At 48.6% G+C, this 24,537-nt stretch overlaps 1 protein-coding gene across 1 annotated transcript in view; it reads right to left on the bottom strand.

Annotated features, from left to right (window-relative positions):
• The window catches only part of LOC138579844 (alpha-2-macroglobulin-like protein 1), a 530,696-nt gene that overhangs the window by 260,232 nt on the left and 245,927 nt on the right, over positions 1-24,537 (bottom strand). The window contains exons 18-21 of the mRNA XM_069650076.1: positions 21,375-21,522; positions 11,250-11,475; positions 10,540-10,666; positions 1,069-1,190 (exon numbers count right to left, since the gene is read on the bottom strand). Of these exons, the coding sequence (XP_069506177.1) occupies positions 1,069-1,190; positions 10,540-10,666; positions 11,250-11,475; positions 21,375-21,522 (623 nt within the window). The remainder of the gene's footprint in view (positions 1-1,068; positions 1,191-10,539; positions 10,667-11,249; positions 11,476-21,374; positions 21,523-24,537) is intronic.

Here is a 24,537-nt window from a genome sequence, read left to right as displayed (position 1 = left end):
GTGTGCGCACAACTGCGCAGCTTTCCTGGATTTCGGCGCACATGTGGGTTTTCCGCCATCTTGAATTTCCTAAGCCCACAGCACCAAATGTTGTAGCAGGGTAGCTTAAACGTGGGTCAGGACACCCTACAATGTATAAACATTAAAGTCTACTATGTTTCTAATCATCAGATGACAACTCACGGCAATTCACCACATCGCCACTACGCACTCTCGCACTTACAGCTTAGCACAGCCTTGATAAAGACCCCTGGTCGAAACACGCGTTGGCTTTTTCTCATGCAAATGTGAAAATACTTGCTTGCAAGACCCTGGCAACCGTTTGCCGATTAAAAACAAACAACATGAAAACCTAATTGTCTCCAGAAGTGATTACTTGACCAAATATGGAGGCACCACAGTAACAATTGGCAATAGTCTGATCCAGGTCCATTACCACCATGGATACAACAAAAAACACTTTCCTCCTTACCCCACAGGACTCTGGGAGCTTTGTCCCGCAGGAACCCTTCGACGGCTGCAGGAAGCATCATAAATAGACACATTTCTAAGCAGATCAGCGCAGTGGACCGCTTTTCCAACAAACTCCTTCCTTCCTTCCTTAGTCACATTCGTAAGAGGTTTACGCGTTGGGACCAATGAAATTAGTCATTGCAATACTAAATGGTCATAATTGAGTTGGTGCCTTACACCCCTAACTAGGCATAATGAAGTGCTCTGCTATCTGGCCATAATGGAATCAGGGCTTTCTGTGCATTTAGGAAAGTGGTCTTGCTAGCCAGTTTGCTGATGAATCTAGCCATTATGTGCTAATGTTGTACATTTCAGCCATAATTGTTAGTCTTTCCTTTTTGAAGCCAGCATCCTTTTTTTCATACATTTTTGTCATTTTCTGGTTGATAAACTTATACTCTGGTTTGCTTTTTTGCTGTCGGCTTTCTCCCCATAAAAGAGACCAAACTCATGAATGTGAGTTACATGGGTATAGGTGCCACATGTCCTGTTTCTTTGGGGGTCACATAGGCTCTGTAACCCAGACCTGAGCAGGGCCTCTGGGTTAGACCTTACCTGGACCAGCAGGGATTTGATGACAGTGTCGGCCCGCCACTTGCTCAGCATCTCTAGGTCTGGACTTTCGCATCCGGCCTGCTTCCGCACAGCGCGCGTACTGACTGTGAAGTCCACCCTCCCTGTGTGGTGGGTAGGAAAGAATGAATGGGATGTTAATTCTGGTAGGTAAGAGGAGAAGACAGCCTCAGGTGTGTCCTCGCAGATAGCTGCTGCTCTGTGAAGACCCTCCTGCTGACTCAGACACCACTATGGGTACTCACACTACTACTGGCGGGTCAACATGCCTGACGAGGGGATCTGTGGGTACCCTGCAGGTTTGAATTCTATGGGCGCCACTTAGGCTTCTAAACCCCTGTGATCGATACAATGAGGGCAACCAAAATGGGGTAACATTACTATCTATTACTTTTAGTGCTCCAAAGCTACATGTGTGACACTCACACAATATAAATACTAGAGGATGAATATGTAGACTTATACAGTTGGTGGAGAAGCTTAAATTACAGACAACTTTTTTTGTTTTTCGTTAGGGAGAAGGATCGATCAACAATAAAAATGCAAATATCCCTAATTCTGAATAATATTAAATCTTGCTGAGTCTGAATCTGCATTTAAAAAGTATTATTATTTCAAAGGGCCAACTCTGCATAAGAGAAGGAAACTCCTCATCTATGCACTTCCCTTCTCAACTCAGACTTCTTCCAGTTCCTTGCAGCTCCAGTAAGTAGTGCCTGGCTTTAGATAACAGTGAGCATTGCCTGGCTTTAGCCACAGTGAGCATTGCCTGCCTAAAGCTACAGTGAGCAGTGCCTGGCTTTAGCCACTGTAAGCATTGCCTGGCTATAGCTGCAATGAATATTACTTGCCTTTAGCCACAGCAAGCATTGCCTGGCTTTAGTCACAGTGAGAATTGCCCGTCTTTAGCCACCAGTGAGCACTGCCTGGCTTTAGCCACAGTGAGCATTGCCTGGATTTGGCCTCGGTGATCATTGCCTGGCTTTAGGCACAATGAGAATTGCCTGTCTTTAGCCACCAGTGAGCACTGCCTGGCTTTAGCCACAGTGAGCAGTGCCTGGCTTTAGCCACTGTAAGCATTGCCTGGCTATAGCTGCAATGAATATTACTTGCCTTTAGCCACAGCAAGCATTGCCTGGCTTTAGCCACAGTGCGCATTGTCTGGCTTTAACCACAGTGCACATTGCCTGGCTATAGTTGCAGTGAGCATTGACTGGCTTTAGCCACAGTGAGCAGTGCCTGGCTAAAGCTATAGTGAGCAGTACCTGGCATTAGCCACGGTGAGCATTCAATGGCTTTAGCCACAGTGAGCATTTGATAGCTAAAGCTATAGTGAGCATTGCCTGGTTTTAGCCACAGTGAGCATTGGCCGGCTTTAGCCACAGTGAGCACTCGCTGGCTTTAGCCATAACAAACAGTGTCTGGCTTTAGCCCCAGTGCACATTGCCTGGCTATATTTGCAGTGAGCATTGGCCGGCTTTAGCCACAGTGAGCATTTGCTGGCTTTAGCAATAGCAAGCATTGTCTGGCTTTAGCCACAATGAGAATTGCCTGTCTTTAGCCACCAGTGAGCACTGCCTGGCTTTAGCCACAGTGAGCAGTGCCTGGCTTTAGCCACTGTAAGCATTGCCTGGCTATAGCTGCAATGAATATTACTTGCCTTTAGCCACAGCAAGCATTACCTGGCTTTAGCCACAGTGCGCATTGTCTGGCTTTAACCACAGTGCACATTGCCTGGCTATAGTTGCAGTGAGCATTGACTGGCTTTAGCCACAGTGAGCAGTGCCTGGCTAAAGCTATAGTGAGCAGTACCTGGCATTAGCCACGGTGAGCATTCAATGGCTTTAGCCACAGTGAGCATTTGATAGCTAAAGCTATAGTGAGCATTGCCTGGTTTTAGCCACAGTGAGCATTGGCCGGCTTTAGCCACAGTGAGCATTCGCTGGCTTTAGCCATAACAAACAGTGTCTGGCTTTAGCCCCAGTGCACATTGCCTGGCTATATTTGCAGTGAGCATTGGCCGGCTTTAGCCACAGTGAGCATTTGCTGGCTTTAGCAATAGCAAGCATTGTCTGGCTTTAGCCACAGTGCACATTGCCCGACTATAGTTGCAGTGAGCATTGGGTGGCTTTAGTCACAGTGAGCATTCACTGGCTTAAGCCATAGCAAGCATTGTCTGGCTTTAGCCACAGTGCACTTTGCCTGGCTATAGTTGCAGTGAGCATTGGGTGGCTTTAGTCACAGTGAGCATTCGCTGGCTTTAGCCACAGTGAGCATTGTCTGGCTTTAGTCACAGTGTGCATTGCCTGGCTATAGTTGCAGTGAGCATTGGGTGGCTTTAGTCACAGTGAGCATTCACTGGCTTAAGCCATAGCAAGCATTGTCTGGCTTTAGCCACAGTGCACATTGCCTGGCTATAGTTGCAGTGAGCATTGGGTGGCTTTAGTCACAGTGAGCATTCACTGGCTTAAGCCATAGCAAGCATTGTCTGGCTTTAGCCACAGTGCACATTGCCTGGCTATAGTTGCAGTGAGCATTGGGTGGCTTTAGTCACAGTGAGCATTCACTGGCTTAAGCCATAGCAAGCATTGTCTGGCTTTAGCCACAGTGCACATTGCCTGGCTATAGTTGCAGTGAGCATTGGGTGGCTTTAGTCACAGTGAGCATTTGCTGGCTTTAGCCACAGTGAGCAGTGCCTGGCGTTAGCCACAGTGAGCATTGCCTGTCTTTAGCCACAGTGAGCATTGCCTGGCTTTAGCCATAGAAAGCATTGTCTGGCTTTAGCCACAGTGCACATTGCCTGGCTATAGTTGCAGTGAGCATTGACCTGCTTTAGCCACAGTGAGCATTGCCTGGCTTTAGTCACAGTGTGCATTGCCTGGCTATAGATTCAGCGAGCATTGACTGGCTTTAGCCACATTGAGCATTGCCTGGCTTTAGCAACAGTGAGCAGTGCCTGTCTTTAGCCACAGTGAGCATTGCCTGGATTTGGCCTCGGTGATCATTGCCTGGCTTTAGCCACAATGAGAATTGCCTGTCTTTAGCCACCCGTGAGCACTGCCTGGCTTTAGCCACAGTGTGCATTGCCTGGATTTGGCCTCGGTGATCATTGCCTGGCTTTAGGCACAATGAGAATTGCCTGTCTTTAGCCACCAGTGAGCACTGCCTGGCTTTAGCCACAGTGTGCATTGCCTGGCTATAGTTTCAGTGATCATTGCCTGGCTTTAGCCACAATGAGAATTGCCTGTCTTTAGCCACCAGTGAGCACTGCCTGGCTTTAGCCACAGTGAGCATTGCCTGGATTTGGCATCGGTGATCATTGCCTGGCTTTAGGCACAATGAGAACTGGCTGTCTTTAGCCACCAGTGAGCACTGCCTGGCTTTAGCCACAGTGTGCATTGACTGGCTGTAGTTTCAGTGATCATTGCCTGGCTTTAGCCACAATGTGAATTGCCTGTCTTTAGCCACCCGTGAGCACTGCCTGGCTTTAGCCACAGTGTGCATTGCCTGGATTTGGCCTCGGTGATCATTGCCTGGCTTTAGCCACAATGAGAATTGCCTGTCTTTAGCCACCAGTGAGCACTGCCTGGCTTTAGCCACAGTGTGCATTGACTGGCTGTAGTTTCAGTGATCACTGCCTGGCTTTAGCCACAATGAGAATTGCCTGTCTTTAGCCACCAGTGAGCACTGCCTGGCTTTAGCCACAGTGTGCATTGCCTGGATTTGGCCTCGGTGATCATTGCCTGGCTTTAGGCACAATGAGAATTGCCTGTCTTTAGCCACCAGTGAGCACTGCCTGGCTTTAGCCACAGTGTGCATTGCCTGGCTATAGTTTCAGTGATCATTGCCTGGCTTTAGCCACAATGAGAATTGCCTGTCTTTAGCCACCAGTGAGCACTGCCTGGCTTTAGCCACAGTGAGCATTGCCTGGATTTGGCATCGGTGATCATTGCCTGGCTTTAGGCACAATGACAACTGCCTGTCTTTAGCCACCAGTGAGCACTGCCTGGCTTTAGCCACAGTGTGCATTGCCTGGATTTGGCCTCGGTGATCATTGCCTGGCTTTAGCCACAATGAGAATTGCCTGTCTTTAGCCACCAGTGAGCACTGCCTGGCTTTAGCCACAGTGAGCATTGTCTGGCTTTAGTCACAGTGTGCATTGCCTGGCTATAGTTGCAGTGAGCATTGGGTGGCTTTAGTCACAGTGAGCATTCACTGGCTTAAGCCATAGCAAGCATTGTCTGGCTTTAGCCACAGTGCACATTGCCTGGCTATAGTTGCAGTGAGCATTGGGTGGCTTTAGTCACAGTGAGCATTCACTGGCTTAAGCCATAGCAAGCATTGTCTGGCTTTAGCCACAGTGCACATTGCCTGGCTATAGTTGCAGTGAGCATTGGGTGGCTTTAGTCACAGTGAGCATTTGCTGGCTTTAGCCACAGTGAGCAGTGCCTGGCGTTAGCCACAGTGAGCATTGCCTGTCTTTAGCCACAGTGAGCATTGCCTGGCTTTAGCCATAGAAAGCATTGTCTGGCTTTAGCCACAGTGCACATTGCCTGGCTATAGTTGCAGTGAGCATTGACCTGCTTTAGCCACAGTGAGCATTGCCTGGCTTTAGTCACAGTGTGCATTGCCTGGCTATAGATTCAGCGAGCATTGACTGGCTTTAGCCACATTGAGCATTGCCTGGCTTTAGCAACAGTGAGCAGTGCCTGTCTTTAGCCACAGTGAGCATTGCCTGGATTTGGCCTCGGTGATCATTGCCTGGCTTTAGCCACAATGAGAATTGCCTGTCTTTAGCCACCCGTGAGCACTGCCTGACTTTAGCCACAGTGTGCATTGCCTGGATTTGGCCTCGGTGATCATTGCCTGGCTTTAGGCACAATGAGAATTGCCTGTCTTTAGCCACCAGTGAGCACTGCCTGGCTTTAGCCACAGTGTGCATTGCCTGGCTATAGTTTCAGTGATCATTGCCTGGCTTTAGCCACAATGAGAATTGCCTGTCTTTAGCCACCAGTGAGCACTGCCTGGCTTTAGCCACAGTGAGCATTGCCTGGATTTGGCATCGGTGATCATTGCCTGGCTTTAGGCACAATGAGAACTGCCTGTCTTTAGCCACCAGTGAGCACTGCCTGGCTTTAGCCACAGTGTGCATTGACTGGCTGTAGTTTCAGTGATCATTGCCTGGCTTTAGCCACAATGTGAATTGCCTGTCTTTAGCCACCCGTGAGCACTGCCTGGCTTTAGCCACAGTGTGCATTGCCTGGATTTGGCCTCGGTGATCATTGCCTGGCTTTAGCCACAATGAGAATTGCCTGTCTTTAGCCACCAGTGAGCACTGCCTGGCTTTAGCCACAGTGTGCATTGACTGGCTGTAGTTTCAGTGATCACTGCCTGGCTTTAGCCACAATGAGAATTGCCTGTCTTTAGCCACCAGTGAGCACTGCCTGGCTTTAGCCACAGTGTGCATTGCCTGGATTTGGCCTCGGTGATCATTGCCTGGCTTTAGGCACAATGAGAATTGCCTGTCTTTAGCCACCAGTGAGCACTGCCTGGCTTTAGCCACAGTGTGCATTGCCTGGCTATAGTTTCAGTGATCATTGCCTGGCTTTAGCCACAATGAGAATTGCCTGTCTTTAGCCACCAGTGAGCACTGCCTGGCTTTAGTCACAGTGTGCATTGCCTGGCTATAGATTCAGCGAGCATTGACTGGCTTTAGCCACATTGAGCATTGCCTGGCTTTAGCAACAGTGAGCAGTGCCTGTCTTTAGCCACAGTGAGCATTGCCTGGATTTGGCCTCGGTGATCATTGCCTGGCTTTAGCCACAATGAGAATTGCCTGTCTTTAGCCACCCGTGAGCACTGCCTGGCTTTAGCCACAGTGTGCATTGCCTGGATTTGGCCTCGGTGATCATTGCCTGGCTTTAGGCACAATGAGAATTGCCTGTCTTTAGCCACCAGTGAGCACTGCCTGGCTTTAGCCACAGTGTGCATTGCCTGGCTATAGTTTCAGTGATCATTGCCTGGCTTTAGCCACAATGAGAATTGCCTGTCTTTAGCCACCAGTGAGCACTGCCTGGCTTTAGCCACAGTGAGCATTGCCTGGATTTGGCATCGGTGATCATTGCCTGGCTTTAGGCACAATGAGAACTGCCTGTCTTTAGCCACCAGTGAGCACTGCCTGGCTTTAGCCACAGTGTGCATTGACTGGCTGTAGTTTCAGTGATCATTGCCTGGCTTTAGCCACAATGTGAATTGCCTGTCTTTAGCCACCCGTGAGCACTGCCTGGCTTTAGCCACAGTGTGCATTGCCTGGATTTGGCCTCGGTGATCATTGCCTGGCTTTAGCCACAATGAGAATTGCCTGTCTTTAGCCACCAGTGAGCACTGCCTGGCTTTAGCCACAGTGTGCATTGACTGGCTGTAGTTTCAGTGATCACTGCCTGGCTTTAGCCACAATGAGAATTGCCTGTCTTTAGCCACCAGTGAGCACTGCCTGGCTTTAGCCACAGTGTGCATTGCCTGGATTTGGCCTCGGTGATCATTGCCTGGCTTTAGGCACAATGAGAATTGCCTGTCTTTAGCCACCAGTGAGCACTGCCTGGCTTTAGCCACAGTGTGCATTGCCTGGCTATAGTTTCAGTGATCATTGCCTGGCTTTAGCCACAATGAGAATTGCCTGTCTTTAGCCACCAGTGAGCACTGCCTGGCTTTAGCCACAGTGAGCATTGCCTGGATTTGGCATCGGTGATCATTGCCTGGCTTTAGGCACAATGAGAACTGCCTGTCTTTAGCCACCAGTGAGCACTGCCTGGCTTTAGCCACAGTGTGCATTGCCTGGATTTGGCCTCGGTGATCATTGCCTGGCTTTAGCCACAATGAGAATTGCCTGTCTTTAGCCACCAGTGAGCACTGCCTGGCTTTAGCCACAGTGTGCATTGCCTGGATTTGGCCTCGGTGATCATTGCCTGGCTTTAGCCACAATGAGAATTGCCTGTCTTTAGCCACAGTGAGCATTGCCTGGCTTTAGCCATAGAAAGCATTGTCTGGCTTTAGCCACAGTGCACATTGCCTGGCTATAGTTGCAGTGAGCATTGACCTGCTTTAGCCACAGTGAGCATTGCCTGGCTTTAGTCACAGTGTGCATTGCCTGGCTATAGATTCAGCGAGCATTGACTGGCTTTAGCCACATTGAGCATTGCCTGGCTTTAGCAACAGTGAGCAGTGCCTGTCTTTAGCCACAGTGAGCATTGCCTGGATTTGGCCTCGGTGATCATTGCCTGGCTTTAGCCACAATGAGAATTGCCTGTCTTTAGCCACCCGTGAGCACTGCCTGGCTTTAGCCACAGTGTGCATTGCCTGGATTTGGCCTCGGTGATCATTGCCTGGCTTTAGGCACAATGAGAATTGCCTGTCTTTAGCCACCAGTGAGCACTGCCTGGCTTTAGCCACAGTGTGCATTGCCTGGCTATAGTTTCAGTGATCATTGCCTGGCTTTAGCCACAATGAGAATTGCCTGTCTTTAGCCACCAGTGAGCACTGCCTGGCTTTAGCCACAGTGAGCATTGCCTGGATTTGGCATCGGTGATCATTGCCTGGCTTTAGGCACAATGAGAACTGCCTGTCTTTAGCCACCAGTGAGCACTGCCTGGCTTTAGCCACAGTGTGCATTGCCTGGATTTGGCCTCGGTGATCATTGCCTGGCTTTAGCCACAATGAGAATTGCCTGTCTTTAGCCACCAGTGAGCACTGCCTGGCTTTAGCCACAGTGTGCATTGACTGGCTGTAGTTTCAGTGATCATTGCCTGGCTTTAGCCACAATGAGAATTGCCTGTCTTTAGCCACCCGTGAGCACTGCCTGGCTTTAGCCACAGTGTGCATTGCCTGGATTTGGCCTCGGTGATCATTGCCTGGCTTTAGCCACAATGAGAATTGCCTGTCTTTAGCCACCAGTGAGCACTGCCTGGCTTTAGCCACAGTGTGCATTGCCTGGCTATAGTTTCAGTGATCATTGCCTGGCTTTAGCCACAATGAGAATTGCCCGTCTTTAGCCACCAGTGAGCACTGCCTGGCTTTAGCCACAGTGTGCATTGCCTGGATTTGGCCTCGGTGATCATTGCCTGGCTTTAGCCACAATGAGAATTGCCTGTCTTTAGCCACCAGTGAGCGCTGCCTGGCTTTAGCCACAGTGAGCATTGAATGTATATTAGGTGCATTGGAGCGGTACTGGACTGACCGAATTCTGAGCTTCTCATGTGCCCAAGAGCTGGCCTAGTCAGGTCTTGAATCAGATGTAAGTGAATCCAATCGAGCAGACTCTATAGCACCAGCTGGGGGCGTCCATGCTCTTCTTTGGCCCCCCCCACAGTCCCGCGGGGAATGCAGGGACAGAGGTCAGATACAGAGAATGAGGAAGGGCATCTTTCCCACATCTCTGAACCGCTTGAGTCCCCAGGAAGGCTGAAGAGAGATGCTTTTCTTGTTAGCGAGTGAGAGCCCATTGAAATGCCTTGAATGCCTCAGGTGTTTGGCATGGAAGTGAATGTATTAGATTGCGAGTGATACCCGCCAAAAGCGTGTGAGTTGAGAGCTATGCATTTCAGCAACATCATAGAATCAAGAGAAAAGACATTGCATGCTCTTCAAAGGACCCCGACCCACAACGACATCAAAGAAAGTTACAAAAGCGAACTTTTGGCCCGATGTTGGCCATGATACAGTTGGTAAAAACTGTCTTTTTTAAACGTATGGCATGTTAATAAACATTAGTGAATAATAAGCAAACACCACTTGTTATTCAAACTAGAAAATGCTAAAGGTGTAAACAAGCATTACACAGGAAGTGACTCAGTATATGTGATGACAATGCATGTTGGTGATTGTGAGTGCTGCATACATATGAATGAAGTGTAAAACTATGTCTACAAGCAGGCCATTCAGTGATGTCTTTTAGGTTCACATTAATTTGTATTCTGCTACTTGTAGACTTCCATCATGGGTGGGTAAAATAATGTAAAAGTCATACTCATGTGGATCAACGTGTTATTATAATGGTGTATTTACTGTCATGTCGCTTTATTATGTGATTTGTACATTTATTTTAAAGATGTCTCTATAAACGCAGTGTTATTTTAGCATTGTGTTTTAAAAAACTTTTTACAAGCCTATCACTTGCGTGGCAGGGCTCAACCCATAGCCCCGCTGCCATCACTCCAGCTGCTGCACCCCTGGCTCCCACAAGAGGAGGGGCCCACAAAGTAAATTCTTTCTATTTTCAGCACAGGGTAGACTGGGATTATCACACCGTTTTGACTACTCTGGCAATCTCTAAAAACAAAGATGAGCAGAAAGGGGGAAAGTATTGAGAAAGCGATCGGGCATGTCACTGGTCTAATGAACAGCTTCAAATAAAGAAGTATTCAGTCAGGGGTACAGGGTGCCCGGTTGCCCTCTTACCAAGCTTCGTAGCCACGATGTCCCAGGTAAATGTGTGTAACTCATCAGCGCACAGGCAGTAGGTGTAATTCCCTTCCTTGGGCGAGACCCGCCTGAAGTCCGCAGATTCGTGTAAGGAGACGTGCAGCTATAAAGTTAGAAAGAAGCGTCATCGTGTGAGAATGGAAGTATTTTAGAACCTTTTCGCACAGTAGTTTCAATTCACAAAGTACATCAGATCAGATACAGCAATGAGCCTTTTGTCTTAAAGGCAGTCTGCAACCTTTTTGCAAGTTTCTGGACAGTGCTATACTCGAATTGACCTCTCTGCGCTGCTGCTCAGTCAGTAACAGTTTGCTAAAGCTACATTCTAACTGGCCACTAAGAGTCCCTGCTGCACTGGTGTTTCTATGCTCCCCATACAAAATATGAGACAATACCATACACAGACTGACCACTGTGTATTGCTGTTGCTCTGGCATCTGTCTGCAAGGCAATAGAGACTGGCCCCTGTATTTCACTGCTCTATCTGCGCCTTTCAAACTCTCAGGTAATGTCATTTTGGGACTCGAAACTGGGTTCCTCTGCTACAGCAATGCAAACGACCTCCTTGGGAAAACAGCTATGCCATATCATTTCTTGCCACTAGATGTCACTGCTCCATTACATTAGATCTTCTCTGCTTTGCTTGTTAGTTTTGCAAAATCCAGTACCTGCTCATTTCCACTCACCTGCACGCACTGCTTTAGGTAGTTGAAGACAGTGGCCTTCGCAGGGAGCCCCTCCCCTCGAATGACAGAGTACGGCAGATCCAGGTCGACAAAGTAGGGCTGGAACACGGTCAGAGCAGCACTGGGCGCTATTCCAAGGCCGGTGCTCGAGGTGCAGAAGGCATCGACGCTCCACTCGGTGATGGAGTCTGGCACGGTCCGGTGGAGATCAGCCATGCCCTTGTCACTGGTGTCAAAGAACCAAAAAAGCAGGGTCAGGTTCAGGGTTTACGACTAAGGTGGCCTCCTTCCTTCTGGTCCCCGTGTTCCCAGACCACCCGTGTGACTGGCACCTGGCGCAAAAGAAAGTCCTGTCTGGCCCACAGCCACCGGTGCCAACATGAGTTGCAAAAGGAGGGGGGCAGGTGCATCAGGTATCCTCATGAAATTGCCCTCTTGTTCATAACAAAGGGCTAATATCAGTGCTTTAAGTGGGATTAGAAATAGAAGGGGGGCTCTCTCTGGGCCAGGCCCCCTAAGGAGACCCCCCCCCCTCGCCTAGGGGGACTGGGGGAGCTGGTAAAAGGAGTAGTGCTGGGACGCTCTGGCATTATTACCTTTGAGGAGCCTGGCCCCTCCTTTTAAACAAAAGGTGTGACATCAGTGTGCCCCAGCTGGCAAGCATCAGGCAGCCCTCTCATTCAAGGAGCCCTTTGGTGCAACGCTTTAACCACGGACTCCTTGAATGAAAGGTCTGCCTGCTGTGATGGCTCTGTATGCAGAAACAGGAGGAGGGCTGGATTGCCCAGGTCGCCTTTTGTTTTTGAGTAAAGTCATCACTCAGCATGAAGCCAAGTCTTCCCCTGGGGTTCCAGCCCAGGAAGTGCTGGCTCATTCCTGTGGCGCAGAACGGATCTGCTTTACTGGACCCTGGCACTATCTAAGAGGCGATCATTTGCAGTTGACAAATAGGAATGCGAGGCAGAATAAAAAGACCACATAGCTAGAGCAGAGGTAGAGCAGTCTTTGCAGTCAACACTGCCTCTGTGCTCCAGTCTCTCTACCATTGCTTCTTCTTTTGTGGGAGGACCCATAAAAGCCTACCTGACACCGCGGAGCAGTCGCAGAGCTAGAGCAAAGGTAGAGCAGTCTTTGCAGTCCTTTTCAGGACATGGGCTCAGAACAAAATCTCCAACACCACCCGTCAGTGAGATTAACCAACGAGGGCGAAGACGACGAGAAAAGGTGTCTGAGAAGCTCATGCCCAACACAGCAGCAAATATGCCCCTTTACAACTGCAAAGCAAACTGCCAGGCGGTGGCCGGCAGGACTCCCAGCTAGAAACTCCACACTGCCAGCAAACACCGCCATGAACATAACAGGCGTACAATTTCGCCCTGCAAAACCGGCTTTTCAAAAGTTAGGGGTGAATCCTCCACGGACTCTGCCACAAGCCCCCTAGACTCACCAAAGGACAACTTCATTGTTGGTGAAGAAAGTGAAACCTCGGACGCCCTGAACGTTCGGCTCGAGCCCTCTGCTGGTGGCAGCCCAGTGCAGCCGGTCAGAGGACGGACTGCGAGGGCTTCGCCCCAACCAAAGAGAGCCCACAAACGCGCGGCTAGTGCAACCTCGCCTACAAAAACAAACTGTCAAACAAAACCGCAAGACTCATTAGTAACCTCACCTGCCTCGGCCGTGAACTTGGCATTACAGGAACTTCGCAAGCTGGGGGGTCCCTCGGGCGTGCCAGGAGCCCTGGCTGAGGGGCCCAGACAATCGTCACCCTCGTATGGGACCTCTCTGAGCCTGGGAAGCTCTCAGGCGCCAGCGGGGACATCAGCGCCGCGTAAGATCACGACACAGGTCCACGCCGTTTGAGAGGAGGACAACGCAGAGCTCCCAGAGCCCTGCCCGCAAATGTTGGAGCTGAGCGGACTAAACACCGCGGGGGACTCGGAGTTCTCAGCAGACTCTCGAGCACCCCCAGGGGCTCCCACAGCCATACAGCTGACGCCCTCCACGAACGCAGACGACCTGGGAGGTGCTGAAATCCAAGATACAACAGTGGATGACTGGGAAACAGTTACCAGGTCAGAAAAAGAAAAAAAGGGGAAATCCAACATTAAAGCCTTCCAGAACTGCACAACTGGCCCCCAATGCAGAAAAAAAAAACAACATCAAAGATCAGCGACAACAAAAAAGGGGACTCAAGACCCTACCAAGGAAGCATGCTCAAAAACAACTTTATGCAATTCTCTAAAGTACTTTTTTGCAAGACAAGGAAAAAGAAAACATGAAGTGCTAACTGAACTTACAGATGACGAAATTCTAGAAGCACTAACGGACTGCTCCCCAGTCTTGAAAACTCGTAAAACAGCTCGCAAACTTAGCCACACCATAACACCAACAAACAACTATGTGGTGCCTGGCCCAGCTCCGCAGCAGGAGCTGAACAAGAACACCCCACAAGGGTCCCCCCAGAATAACAACAAAACCCTTGACGCCAAAGCCACGCAGGACAAAAATCCACAATCTCCAACTACAAACACAACAGCCCCTGCATACCCGGGCATGCAGCTGCCATCTTCACATGAGGTCCTGCCTCCGCCAGCGGGGAAACAAAAGGAGGCCGAAGAACTGAGCATTCCAACCCCTAGGGACCTCACAACAACTTCGCTGCCTCGCAGTGAAGAACCTCACAAAACATCCGACTCATCGGTCTCACAACCTAGACACGTGGACGACGCAAATTGGCAGATTCCAACAACTCCAAGACCTGCAAGAAAGCCCTCATCAATCCATCTTCCAAGAGACACTCGGCCCTCACAAAACCAGTTTCATGACAGTTCACTACACGAGTAAGCCCATGGCACACCGGCCAGAAGCATGAGCTACGCCCACTCGCTCCCAAAAGAAACCCCAACAAAAAAACCTGACATGATGACGATAATGTCGACGATCACAATTGCCTTAGCGCCCTTTGGGAAATTGTCCCTAAATGAGACTCTAAAGGACCACACAACACTCATTGCATTGATGCACACCAAATTGATCTACCTAGAAGGTTTCATCACTGCAAAGGAAAGTAACCCAAAGGAAAGCTATGCCAGTCTTAACTCCCAAGAGGACTTCCAAGACATGTCCACAAACAAACCAGAGGGACACAAGAAGCATGGATCATGTGTTCAAACCCAAACAGACTTTCCATCAGGTGCCACACCTTTTGAATTTTCAAGCAACCAACAAGATGCACCAACAGGAAAGAACAAAAACGAATGCTCAAGTACCTACCGGCAATGCACAACTAAGAAACGAGGCCTGCATTATTATTGACTCCCCATGCAAACCCACACCTTTACTGAAACCAAGCTGGCTTTCTAAGAATCGCCTGGAGAAGTCTATCCCCGCAAATCCGACTTTAACAAAGCTGGGGAGTTCAAAAAACAGTCTTTGTGAGAAAGAAAACTCTCAAAAGCCAAACCACTTTCTATTCAACCAACAGAGAACAACAACTCCGCAACTACAAATGCAGCCACATCATTTAACGCAAAAGTCTCCGAGGACAGTCAATGACTTCATGGCAGACAAAAGCTCCATGAACATAACTCTACATCTTTCACCCGAGTTAGGGGCAAGCAAGAAAGTGAGAGAAAGAGCACCGGCCTCTTTGAGAACCCCAGGAAAAAAAAACACCACAAAAAAATGCAGACGGAACAGCTCAATAACTTCAACACCGAAACTACGGGCTAAACTAAGATCTCCAAAAGGATCACCCCAACCTAAAAAAACGGAATTAGGTAACCACTTACACCCAAAGGAAAATGGAAGAACTCAACCCCAAGGCAGCCCTGCACAAAAATGTCGCAAGGAACACAGAAGCACAGACTTCAAGACCCCTCACCGCTTCGGAGCAAGTCGCAAAGTGTCATTGAGTGATCACATCAAATCTCAAACCGCCCGAGGCCAACTCAAGAAATCACCCAGAATCACAATCCTTAAGCTAGAACAAACAGAAAAAAATACAGAAGTCCTAACACTAAACCGAGGAACAATAATGAAGATCTTAAGAAACACCAAAGACCTCAAACGTCTAAGTCCAGACGACATCACACTCGTCAAACCCTACCACAAAGCTCGGAAGGCAAAGGCCTACATACACATAACAGAATCCTCAAGAGCAAGACCGACCAAGGAAGACACTGAAGCCCTTCTTAAAAAAGGATTACTCTTAACAGAATAGCAAGAACAAACTCCCTCTACTGACCAGGGTCCTGAGAATAAAACAGCAAGCTTCTAAAGGGCGCATTACAGGACAAAAACAGAAGTCTACCATCGCTCAGAAATTAATCAGGGCAGCTCACAACACCAACGGCACCAACCTAAGACCCATAAAGCGGAAATAAAAGACAAACGGAAAAATCGAAAAAAGCAGCTAGCGAAGAGCACCGCTTGGGAAAGGTCAACAAATTCACAAAGGAAACTGTAATGAATAGTCATCTAGACCGCAACACAAAAACAAAACAAAACACTCTATCTTTCGGCCCAATAAAACAACTATGGGCTTGGCTACCAAAACCAGCAAATTCGGGGGCCAACAAATAGCAACCAGCAATGAGACAAAAAAAGAATGAAACTCTGAGAACCAAAGACGGAAAGAAACCTACACCAACGATACTAAAAATGGGCCCATGGAACACACAGGGCTTCAAACATCTGACGACAAAGGGAGAAACCAACCTGGGAGACTTTAATATCCTAGCACTCCTGGATACCTGGCTGACAACTGTGCCAGCAATGGACGGCGAAGTCGCACCAGCCAAAGGAGGCTTGGCAGGTTGCCTATCAGCTGGCCTTCTAATTGCAGTCCGCTCAGGATGCGGTCTCTCAATTGAAAAAAACAGTCCTTCTCGCAAAGCCACCTCTCTGTGCAGGTGAAGTGGACGAGAACAGACCCAATTAGCGAGAAGATCCAGGAATCCTGCATGGCTATAATTAAAACCTACTGGAACCCTAAAGCCACTATGGATGAGAGATTCCTCCGGACATTGGAGTCTGAAATAGACGACATCCAAGCCAAATCGGAAATAAAGCTGATCGTCATATGTGGAGATTTAAACGCGAACTGCCCGACCACAAAAGAAATCTCCTCAGTAAATAATGCAAAGCGACGGGGGGATTCCAGGGGCCAATAATGGGTGAAATTGATGGACTCAAGAAACATCTACAACACTGACCAAATCTCCCCAAAATCATCCCAAATTCCAACATGCGAGAGAAACAGTCAAAAAGCAACCATTGACTATATATTCGCCTCTGAGGCAATGCTCAACCTAGTAACTTCTTTTGACATAACAAGATCCAATGTCAGCTACCAGAATATTTTGCAAATCACGTGGATGTCCCAAAGATCTCCAAACCTGACAATGACTGAACAAGTCGAAGTTACCAATCAAGGAAGCCGTCTTCGTTTAACAACAGAAAGAATTCTGGAACTATCTTCAATATACAAAAAAAACTTCAGAAACAGCGAGAATGCTAATAACACCGAAATCGACTACCAACCACTACTGATTGCATATCAAGAAGGTCCCTCAAAACACCAAGGAGCACCACAGAAAGGTACCCACCACTACGACAGACTCCTGGTGGAGAAACACTGTGACCTCCACAAACTTAAACGCCAGGCAACTAAGTCAAAATCTCCAACAATCAAAAAAAAGTACCAAGATGAGGCAAATAAATATGCAGGATGGATTAAATTCTATCGAGCAACACTACATCAACATGACTCAGAGGTGATGCTAAAGAAGGTCAAAGGCAAAAACTCCAGAGAATTCTGGGACCTCGTAAAAGCAGCCGACAAAAACAAATGCCCATCTACATCCAACATGGTGAGTGAGGATAGATGGTACAACTATTTCAACACACTGTTCCACAAGCCATCTCAAAAACACATGCCATGCAACACTCCGGGCCCTATTCCCTGGGAAGACTTCTCCAACAAAGTCGACATAGAAAGAGCAATTCAAAAACTCAAATCATCCAGAGCCCCAGGCCCGGAGGGGATAACAAACATTACCACCAAGCTGTCTGGGCACCCTTCATCAGCATTGTCTTTAAAGAAATAAGTCTAATAAAGACAATACCCAGATCCTGGACTTCGGCGACAGTCGTCCCAATCTTCAAAAAGGGAGACAGATCTGATCCCTCCAACTATCTCCCCATAGCTCTATTGGATATGATAGGAAATATCTACGGTTCGTTCCTTCTAGAAAGCTTCCAACAATGGGCCAAACGGTCCCCTTGTGATGACCCCTTCCAAGCTGGCTTCACAAAGAACATAGGGACAACAGCAAACATTATGCTACTGAGCATAATAAAAAGTAAAGCACAACAAAACAAGGTCGTTATGGCCTTCGTCGATCTAACCCAAGCATTTGACAAGATCAACCGTGATCTACTATGGTCCAAACTAGGCACATGGGACTGTCCTAAACAGATCATAGAACCCATCATTGCCCTTCACACAAAAACCACAATAAGAGTGAAGCTTAACCAAAAAGGCACCCTTACTGAAGAGAGCCCGACCAACAGAGGAGTGAAGCAAGGCTGCCCTATGGTGCCCACGCTATTCACAGCCTTTCTTGGCGACTATAAAGAGACCTCTGAAGATTTTAGAACTTTTCCTCCCAAAATTGGGGGATGTCGAGTCTCAAGGTTATTGTATGCTGATGACATCATCTTGATAGACCAGACCACCGATCGGGCTTCAACGCCAACTCAACAACTTGGCCAGCTACATATAAAAAAATAACCTCAAGATCAACAAAGAAAAAACCAAAATCTTGGTCATCGAAAAAACTACAACAAAACAAAGAAAAATCCACCACTGGACCATCAACACCATCAAAATCGAACTTGTCAAAGAATTCAAGTACCTTGGGTTTATGATTGTCAGTTCAGGCAATGATTCGAGTATGCAGACCTAGCTCTGGGAAAAAACTCGGAAACTGACTTCTCAGGCCAAAGCTATGGACAGAAAATGTGTTCGCTTCTCGCTGCTGCCAGTGATAAAATACTATAAAGCAAAAGGGATTCCATCTCTAGCCGAAGCTACACCGTCAATCCCATCAAGTCTCTGGGCAAAACTTGAAGGCTACTTCTGGCGAGAAGTGCTCCGCCTTCCAAAGTCAACATCCATTCCAGCAATAAGGAGAGAACTTGGGCTGTTATGATATGGTATGGCATTTATAACGCACCTATAAACAAGTGTTTCAAGGCGCGACGAGGCAAGGGGGGGGGAACAAAGGGAGGACAGACAACGATCCTACTAGGCCAGGTGTCATTCAGATCGAGCAAGTGCATGGGAAGGGTGGGAGAGGAAAAGTGCGTGTGGGGAAGGGAGAGGGGAAAGTGCAGTACATGGGAAAGTGGAATAAATAAGATAAATAAAACAAATAAAAACAGCCAGCTAGTGGTAAGTGCAAGGAAGTGCAGACGTAAGTGCTAGTAGGGGGACTGTAGGGATACAGAAAACGGTCCCCAGGTGCAGGGGTTGCCAGGGAGGCAGAGCAGGTGGGCAATTGATGGGGCCTGGGCCAGAGATCAGAAAGGGTGGCCAGGTAGCCAGTGCAATTTCAGTCTGGAATTCAGCAGTGGAGGGGAGGGGAGGAGAGAAAGCAAAAGCAAAGAGGAAGGTTTTGGGGTGCTTCCAGAACCGGAGATGGTTCTCCTAGAGTTTCAGGGAGGCAGGAAGGCTGTTCCAGAGAGAGGCCCCTGCCGAAGAGAGTGATCTGCCACCAACACGTTGCTTGGAGAAGCGACTAACCCTGAGGGAGTTGGAGGCAGATGAGCGAAGAGCTCGAGAAGGAAGATATTTAGGAAGAGAGAGTTGAAGGTATTGCGGCCCCAGACACCAGAAGGCCTTGTGTACAATGCAGAGGGTTTTGAACTTAATCCTCGCAGCCACTGGGAGCCAGTGCAGAGATTTCAGTCCTGGAGAGATACGATCTATGGGCTTGAGGCCAAGGACAAGTCTCGCAGTCCTGTTCTGGATAAGTTGCAGAGGGCGGAGAGTGGAGGCAGGCAGATTTAGATAGAGGCTGTTACAATAGTCCAGCTTAGAAAGGACCAGGGCTCTGGAGCCTGTGAGCTTCTGGTGGAAGGAGAGGAAAGGAAGAATACCTCTAAAAAGGTGCAGCTGGTAGTGTGACTTCTTAGAGACATCAGAGATGTGAGGGAAGAAGGAGATTACAGAGTCGAAGATGACCCCGAGGTTTTTAGCCTTGCAGGTGGGGTGGGAGGAGGGCCAAGAGATGCCGGCCAGAGAGCTGCAGGGAAGGTGGGAGTGGGTGTGCCGATGAGTAGAATCTCAGTCTTACTGGCATTAAGGCAGAGGTCGTTGGCGGCACACCATTCCTGGATGGCAGACAGACCGTCAGAGATGAGGGAATGAGAGGAGGAGCTCGAGGGTAGCCTGAAAATGAGCTGGGTATCATCCACATAGCACTGAAAGTTGGGACAGAGAGCAGTGATGCGGTGGGCAAGGAGTGCCAGGTATTGGTTGAACAGCCAGGGAGAGAGGTTGGATCCCTGGGGGACACCACAGGTAGAGAAAAAGATGTCGGTGAGGAAGGACCCAAGTTGGACCTGGGAGTGTCGGTCGGAGAGGAAAGAAGTCAGCCACGGCAGAGCCTGACCAGTGATAGCCAGGTTAGCACGGAGACGGTTGAGCAGGATGGCATGGTTGACAGTGTCAAAGGCAGAAGAGAGATCAAGCAAGATAAGAATGGACGGGGTGTTAGAGTCAAGGTTGGTGAGCCGGTCTTCACGGATGTTCAGGAGAGCAGTTTCCGTGCTTCTGGCAGCTCTGAAGCCAGACTGATGGTCATGAAGACAACCAACAGATTCAGTGTGGAGATTGAGCTAAAAGCAGTAGTTGACTGGAGTGAAAGGTCTTTATATAGAAAAGTGATTATGCCAGATGCAGCTCCGCAATACAAGCTGATAAATCAAGAAATTCACGCAGGAGGATGCAAGATGCTCTCAACTTGGGCAGTTAAGAAATAACTCCAACTGGAGCAATCCGGCTGTAACGAGAAGGACCTATTCCAAAATCCAATGCAAGTTAAGAAAAAGCTAAACGAACTGGACTGGATAGAAACCCAAGACAAGGCTGTTTCAAACAAACTACTGGCCCATCTCCCAAGACAATGCAAAAAACTTAACGAAATTGAACAAGTGTTCAGAAGCTTCCCTGACAAACGCCTGAGACAAATCTTTTAAAGGGCCAAGTTAAATCTTCTTCAAACCAATGAAATTAGAGCACTCAGAGGACTATCCAATTCCGGCAGTTGTCGACTATGCAAGAATTCTTCCGAAACAGAATCAGTTCGACACCTCCTGATGATGTGCCCTGAAACTTCAGCCCTAAGAAAAGCATACTTAAAACCTCTCCTAGAACCCTTCTGGCCGCGAGAAGAAGACTCCTGGTGGACCCGCCTATTGAGTGGAACGAAAACTAGCTGGACAATTGCAATGGCGAAGATCCTCGAAGCTGCCTTAGCAGAATGCCTCAAAGAAGAAAACTGTACACTGCCGCCTGGAAATACACAAGCTTAAGAAGAAGTAGTAAAAGAAAAGTAAACAAAGAGAAGGCAATCATTTTGTAAAATCAATAAATTTGATAAATACAAAAAAAAAAAAAGACCACTGACCATAAATGCCATTGGTGGAGAGCACGTAGCCACCAGCGCTCAGCCAATCGGAGCTGCTAGCCCGGATCATGAATACTAACGCAGGGGACATGAACGCAGTGGGCAGAAACGCCAGCAAGACCCTTGCTCGACATACCAAAGGCAACATGCCAGATACAAGGGCAGGGAGGGCTGGTTGGCTCCTGTGTGGTGTGGCGTACCCCTACATATGAAGGCAAAGGGACCTTACCTTCCCAATCTAAGACCCCTCTGGACCACTCTACCCCACTGTAGTAAACCCTTACATTCAGTAATAATAACTGCCATCATTACAGTGCCTAGAAGCGGGAGGAATTCAGCATGTGACACTGACTCTGTAAAAGCATGACATTATCATTATTATTATTCAGCGCCCGTGACCCCACCCAGCAGTGCCCTCATCACATACCCCACAGGTACCAGGTCATAGAGCCAGGTTTCTGGGAAGTAAGAGCGCACCCTGGGGGACGCCTTCTCCGTCTTCTCTTTTTTCTTCTCCAGGCCGGGCCCATCGGGTGATTCCAAGCCTGACGTATCCTTGGGCACCGTTGCTCCTTCTGGGAGAAAACATATTTTACAGGGAGTAGGACAAGAGTAGCGCAGACCGAGCTCGTTCCGACTCCCGCCTTGCCTGGAGGCCCCTTAGGACAGACCCCCGAGCCTCCAATCAGCATATATGGGCTAGAACCACCATGCCATGGTCACTTGCACTGCCCGTCTGTGTGCTATGTGATGGCCCTATCGCGGTCACCACCCTAGTCCCGGGGGATGGGATGCTGCATGGACGCTTGAACAGGAACTGGGCGAGGGTAAAGGTGGTCTTCTCCAACCCCCTCTTCAATTCATTCATTACACATTGCCCCGAGGCTTGCCTAAGCAATACCCATACCACCAATTGACTGGTCCATTATTGGGTGCCTTGGCGGGTACATCAGCAACTCTGTTGATGAATCTATTTAGGTGCATGGGTTGCATCAGCGGACGGCTGGGAGGACTGGTGGATGGATTTGTGGATGAATGGAAAGTTGCAGAGGATGGATGGGTACATAATTAAAGTTTATGGATGGGAGGACTCGCAGAAGGCCAGACAAACGCATGGCAGATGGAGAGGTAGATGCATGAACTGATGACTCAAGTATAGGATGGATGAGTGGATCGATGAATGGGTGAGCTAAAGGGTGAATGAATGGATAGGGTGGGGGAATGGATACGGTGGGGGCCCTATGGGGATATATCGGCACCGGCACGAGCACCCACGAAAGGGCAATTACCGGTTCCAGTGTGGTTGGAATACCCCGGTAATTGCCCATTTGTGGGTGCCTGGAATTTCTTGCCAGCATGGAGGTAGCCTTGCCGCTTTTACCGGCAAAGCTACAGCCAACCTTGTAATGAGTCCCAATGGCCCTCATTACGAGCCAGTCCAGATTTAACGGTGCTGGTAAAACCGTACCAGCACTGTTTACCGGACCGGCTAGCTCCGAGTTATGTGGCCGTGTGGTGTTACACCCGCCAGGTCTGACCTGGCGGCCGTAACGCCACTAGCCACACACGGACGTGGAAACACTGGCACCATTACGTATGGTGCCAGGGTTTCCGCTGACCTATAGGACTCCACGGGAATGGGGAGTAACGGAATGCCAGCTCTGGAATTACCGGACCACCAGGGCTGTAATTACCCGGTGATTCCGACAAGTCCGGAGCCGGTAAATCCCCACTAGTCCGGTGGCAGCCTGCTGGTTTTACCGACACAGCTACCGCCAGACTCGTGGTTACTCTGGCAATTCTGCTGGGGAAAATGAAGAAAAAGGTTTGTAGTCCCCATAAATACAATGTATCTTTTCCATTGTTGGGGAATAGAAAGAAAAAAATGGTGTCTTCCGCATTAGAGGAAAATGCCGCAGGGGAGTTTGCCTGTTGCATTTTCTTTGTAACAAAGACACAGTACACATAATAAATATAGGTTTTCTCTCCCCGAGTTTATCAGAGGATTTATGTAAGAGTAAAACATATACTGAATCCCAGAGACACAGAGGGAAAAGCAGACAGCCTCAGGGAAGCGGAACGCGAACCCACATAAAGCCCAAACCAACGTAAAATCCAAAATGGTGGATTTTCCTTATGCTACCTTAGGCCATCCCGCAGACAGAACACCTGATCCCAATCACATGGAGGAGTCGGTAAACAGGTGAATCCAGATTACCCAGGTGCAAGCTATAACCGTAGAGCAGACCAAATGGGAGGAGCTTCCTTCATTTAACAGGCAATCAAACCAGCTGGAATCTGTCAGTCCTTTGAATAGGGTGAAGGAAGACGAACCTAAGGCAACAAGGTCAGGAGAAGGGAGACCTACAGAGAGATGGCCAGACAAAAGCAGCAGACCCTGGAAAACCTGGACCAGAGAGGGTCCACCAGAAAAAGAGAGCGCGTTGATGGGGTGCTGCAGCAAGGGAGTTCTATTGGGAGAAGCGTGGAGCAGTATGGAAGGAGTGCCATTGCTAGAAGTAGAGTTACTGGGTAGATGGTCCCATTCTGAAGGGAAAGATAATGGGGGCATGGAGGTAGAAGAGAGATAGTGAAACAGATTTACAGAGAGAGGAAGAGTTTGGGGAGGGACAGGAAGGGTACCAGTCTGGAGGGGGAAGCAAGCTGTACCATTCGGGACGTGGAAGAGACCGTGGAACAGAAGCGCATTTTTAAAAAGCAAGAAAAAGAGAGATAATTAATTTTCTCAGGAGAAAGAGAGAAGGGTACCACACTGGAGAAGGAAGCAAGGGGTGCCCGTTGCAAAGTAAGAGTTAGAAACCTTGAAGAGAGTAAGATTACACTGGATAGAGAGGTTGTTGGAAAGGTGACAGAGGAGGATAGTGTGATCTTGACGGAAGAACAGGAATAGGGAGAGACTGTGTGGAATAATTGCAGCAAAAGAGATGTTGGAGAGAAAGAGAGGTAACGGAACAAAGGCAGAAGGAGAACATCAAGGAAAAGAGCGTATTTGGGACAAAGAAGACGAGAGATATTGGCAGAGAAGTGAGAAGGAAGCTAAAGAGCTAGAGCGGGGATATTATCTTTTTGACTAAGTGGGAAAGAAGAGGACAAGAGCAAAAATAGCAAGAAGGATAGGTAGACAGTGAGGACAACCAAGAGGAGAGCAAAGAAGCGGTAGTAGGTTTAGTAAAGCGATGTTACTCCGGGCAGAAAGGAGTGATTAGGAAGAGCCAGGAGAAGGAAGGCAGGGCCCAGAGTGGGCCGTAGTGGGCAGATGGGTGCCGAGGAATGCTTCTTCATCAAACCCCAGCAAGACCTTCCAATAAGCAAAACACTGAGTTAACAACTGAGATCAGACCTAGGAGGCGAAGGTCTGGCAGACCACCGGAGCACCAGCTTGCCTGAGAGCTGTGGGATAGCGGCAGAGGACTACTCGTGGGACAAAAAGAGAGCGAAAGAAGCAAGCTGCCCTCTTCACAGACAGCACATGGGGAGAAGAGACAGCCTCCTTCAGGAGGGAAAGTCTAATGAAAAGATTTGAACATTTTCAAGAGGGTATATTGAACATTTGAGATTTACAATTAGAT

Source organism: Ambystoma mexicanum, chromosome 3p (assembly GCF_040938575.1).
Source record: "Ambystoma mexicanum isolate Mex_15411 chromosome 3p, UKY_AmexF1_1, whole genome shotgun sequence".
NCBI classification, from domain to species: domain Eukaryota; kingdom Metazoa; phylum Chordata; class Amphibia; order Caudata; family Ambystomatidae; genus Ambystoma; species Ambystoma mexicanum.
Note: the sequence above shows the minus strand (reverse complement) of the source record. Positions and strands in the feature narration are given on the sequence as shown.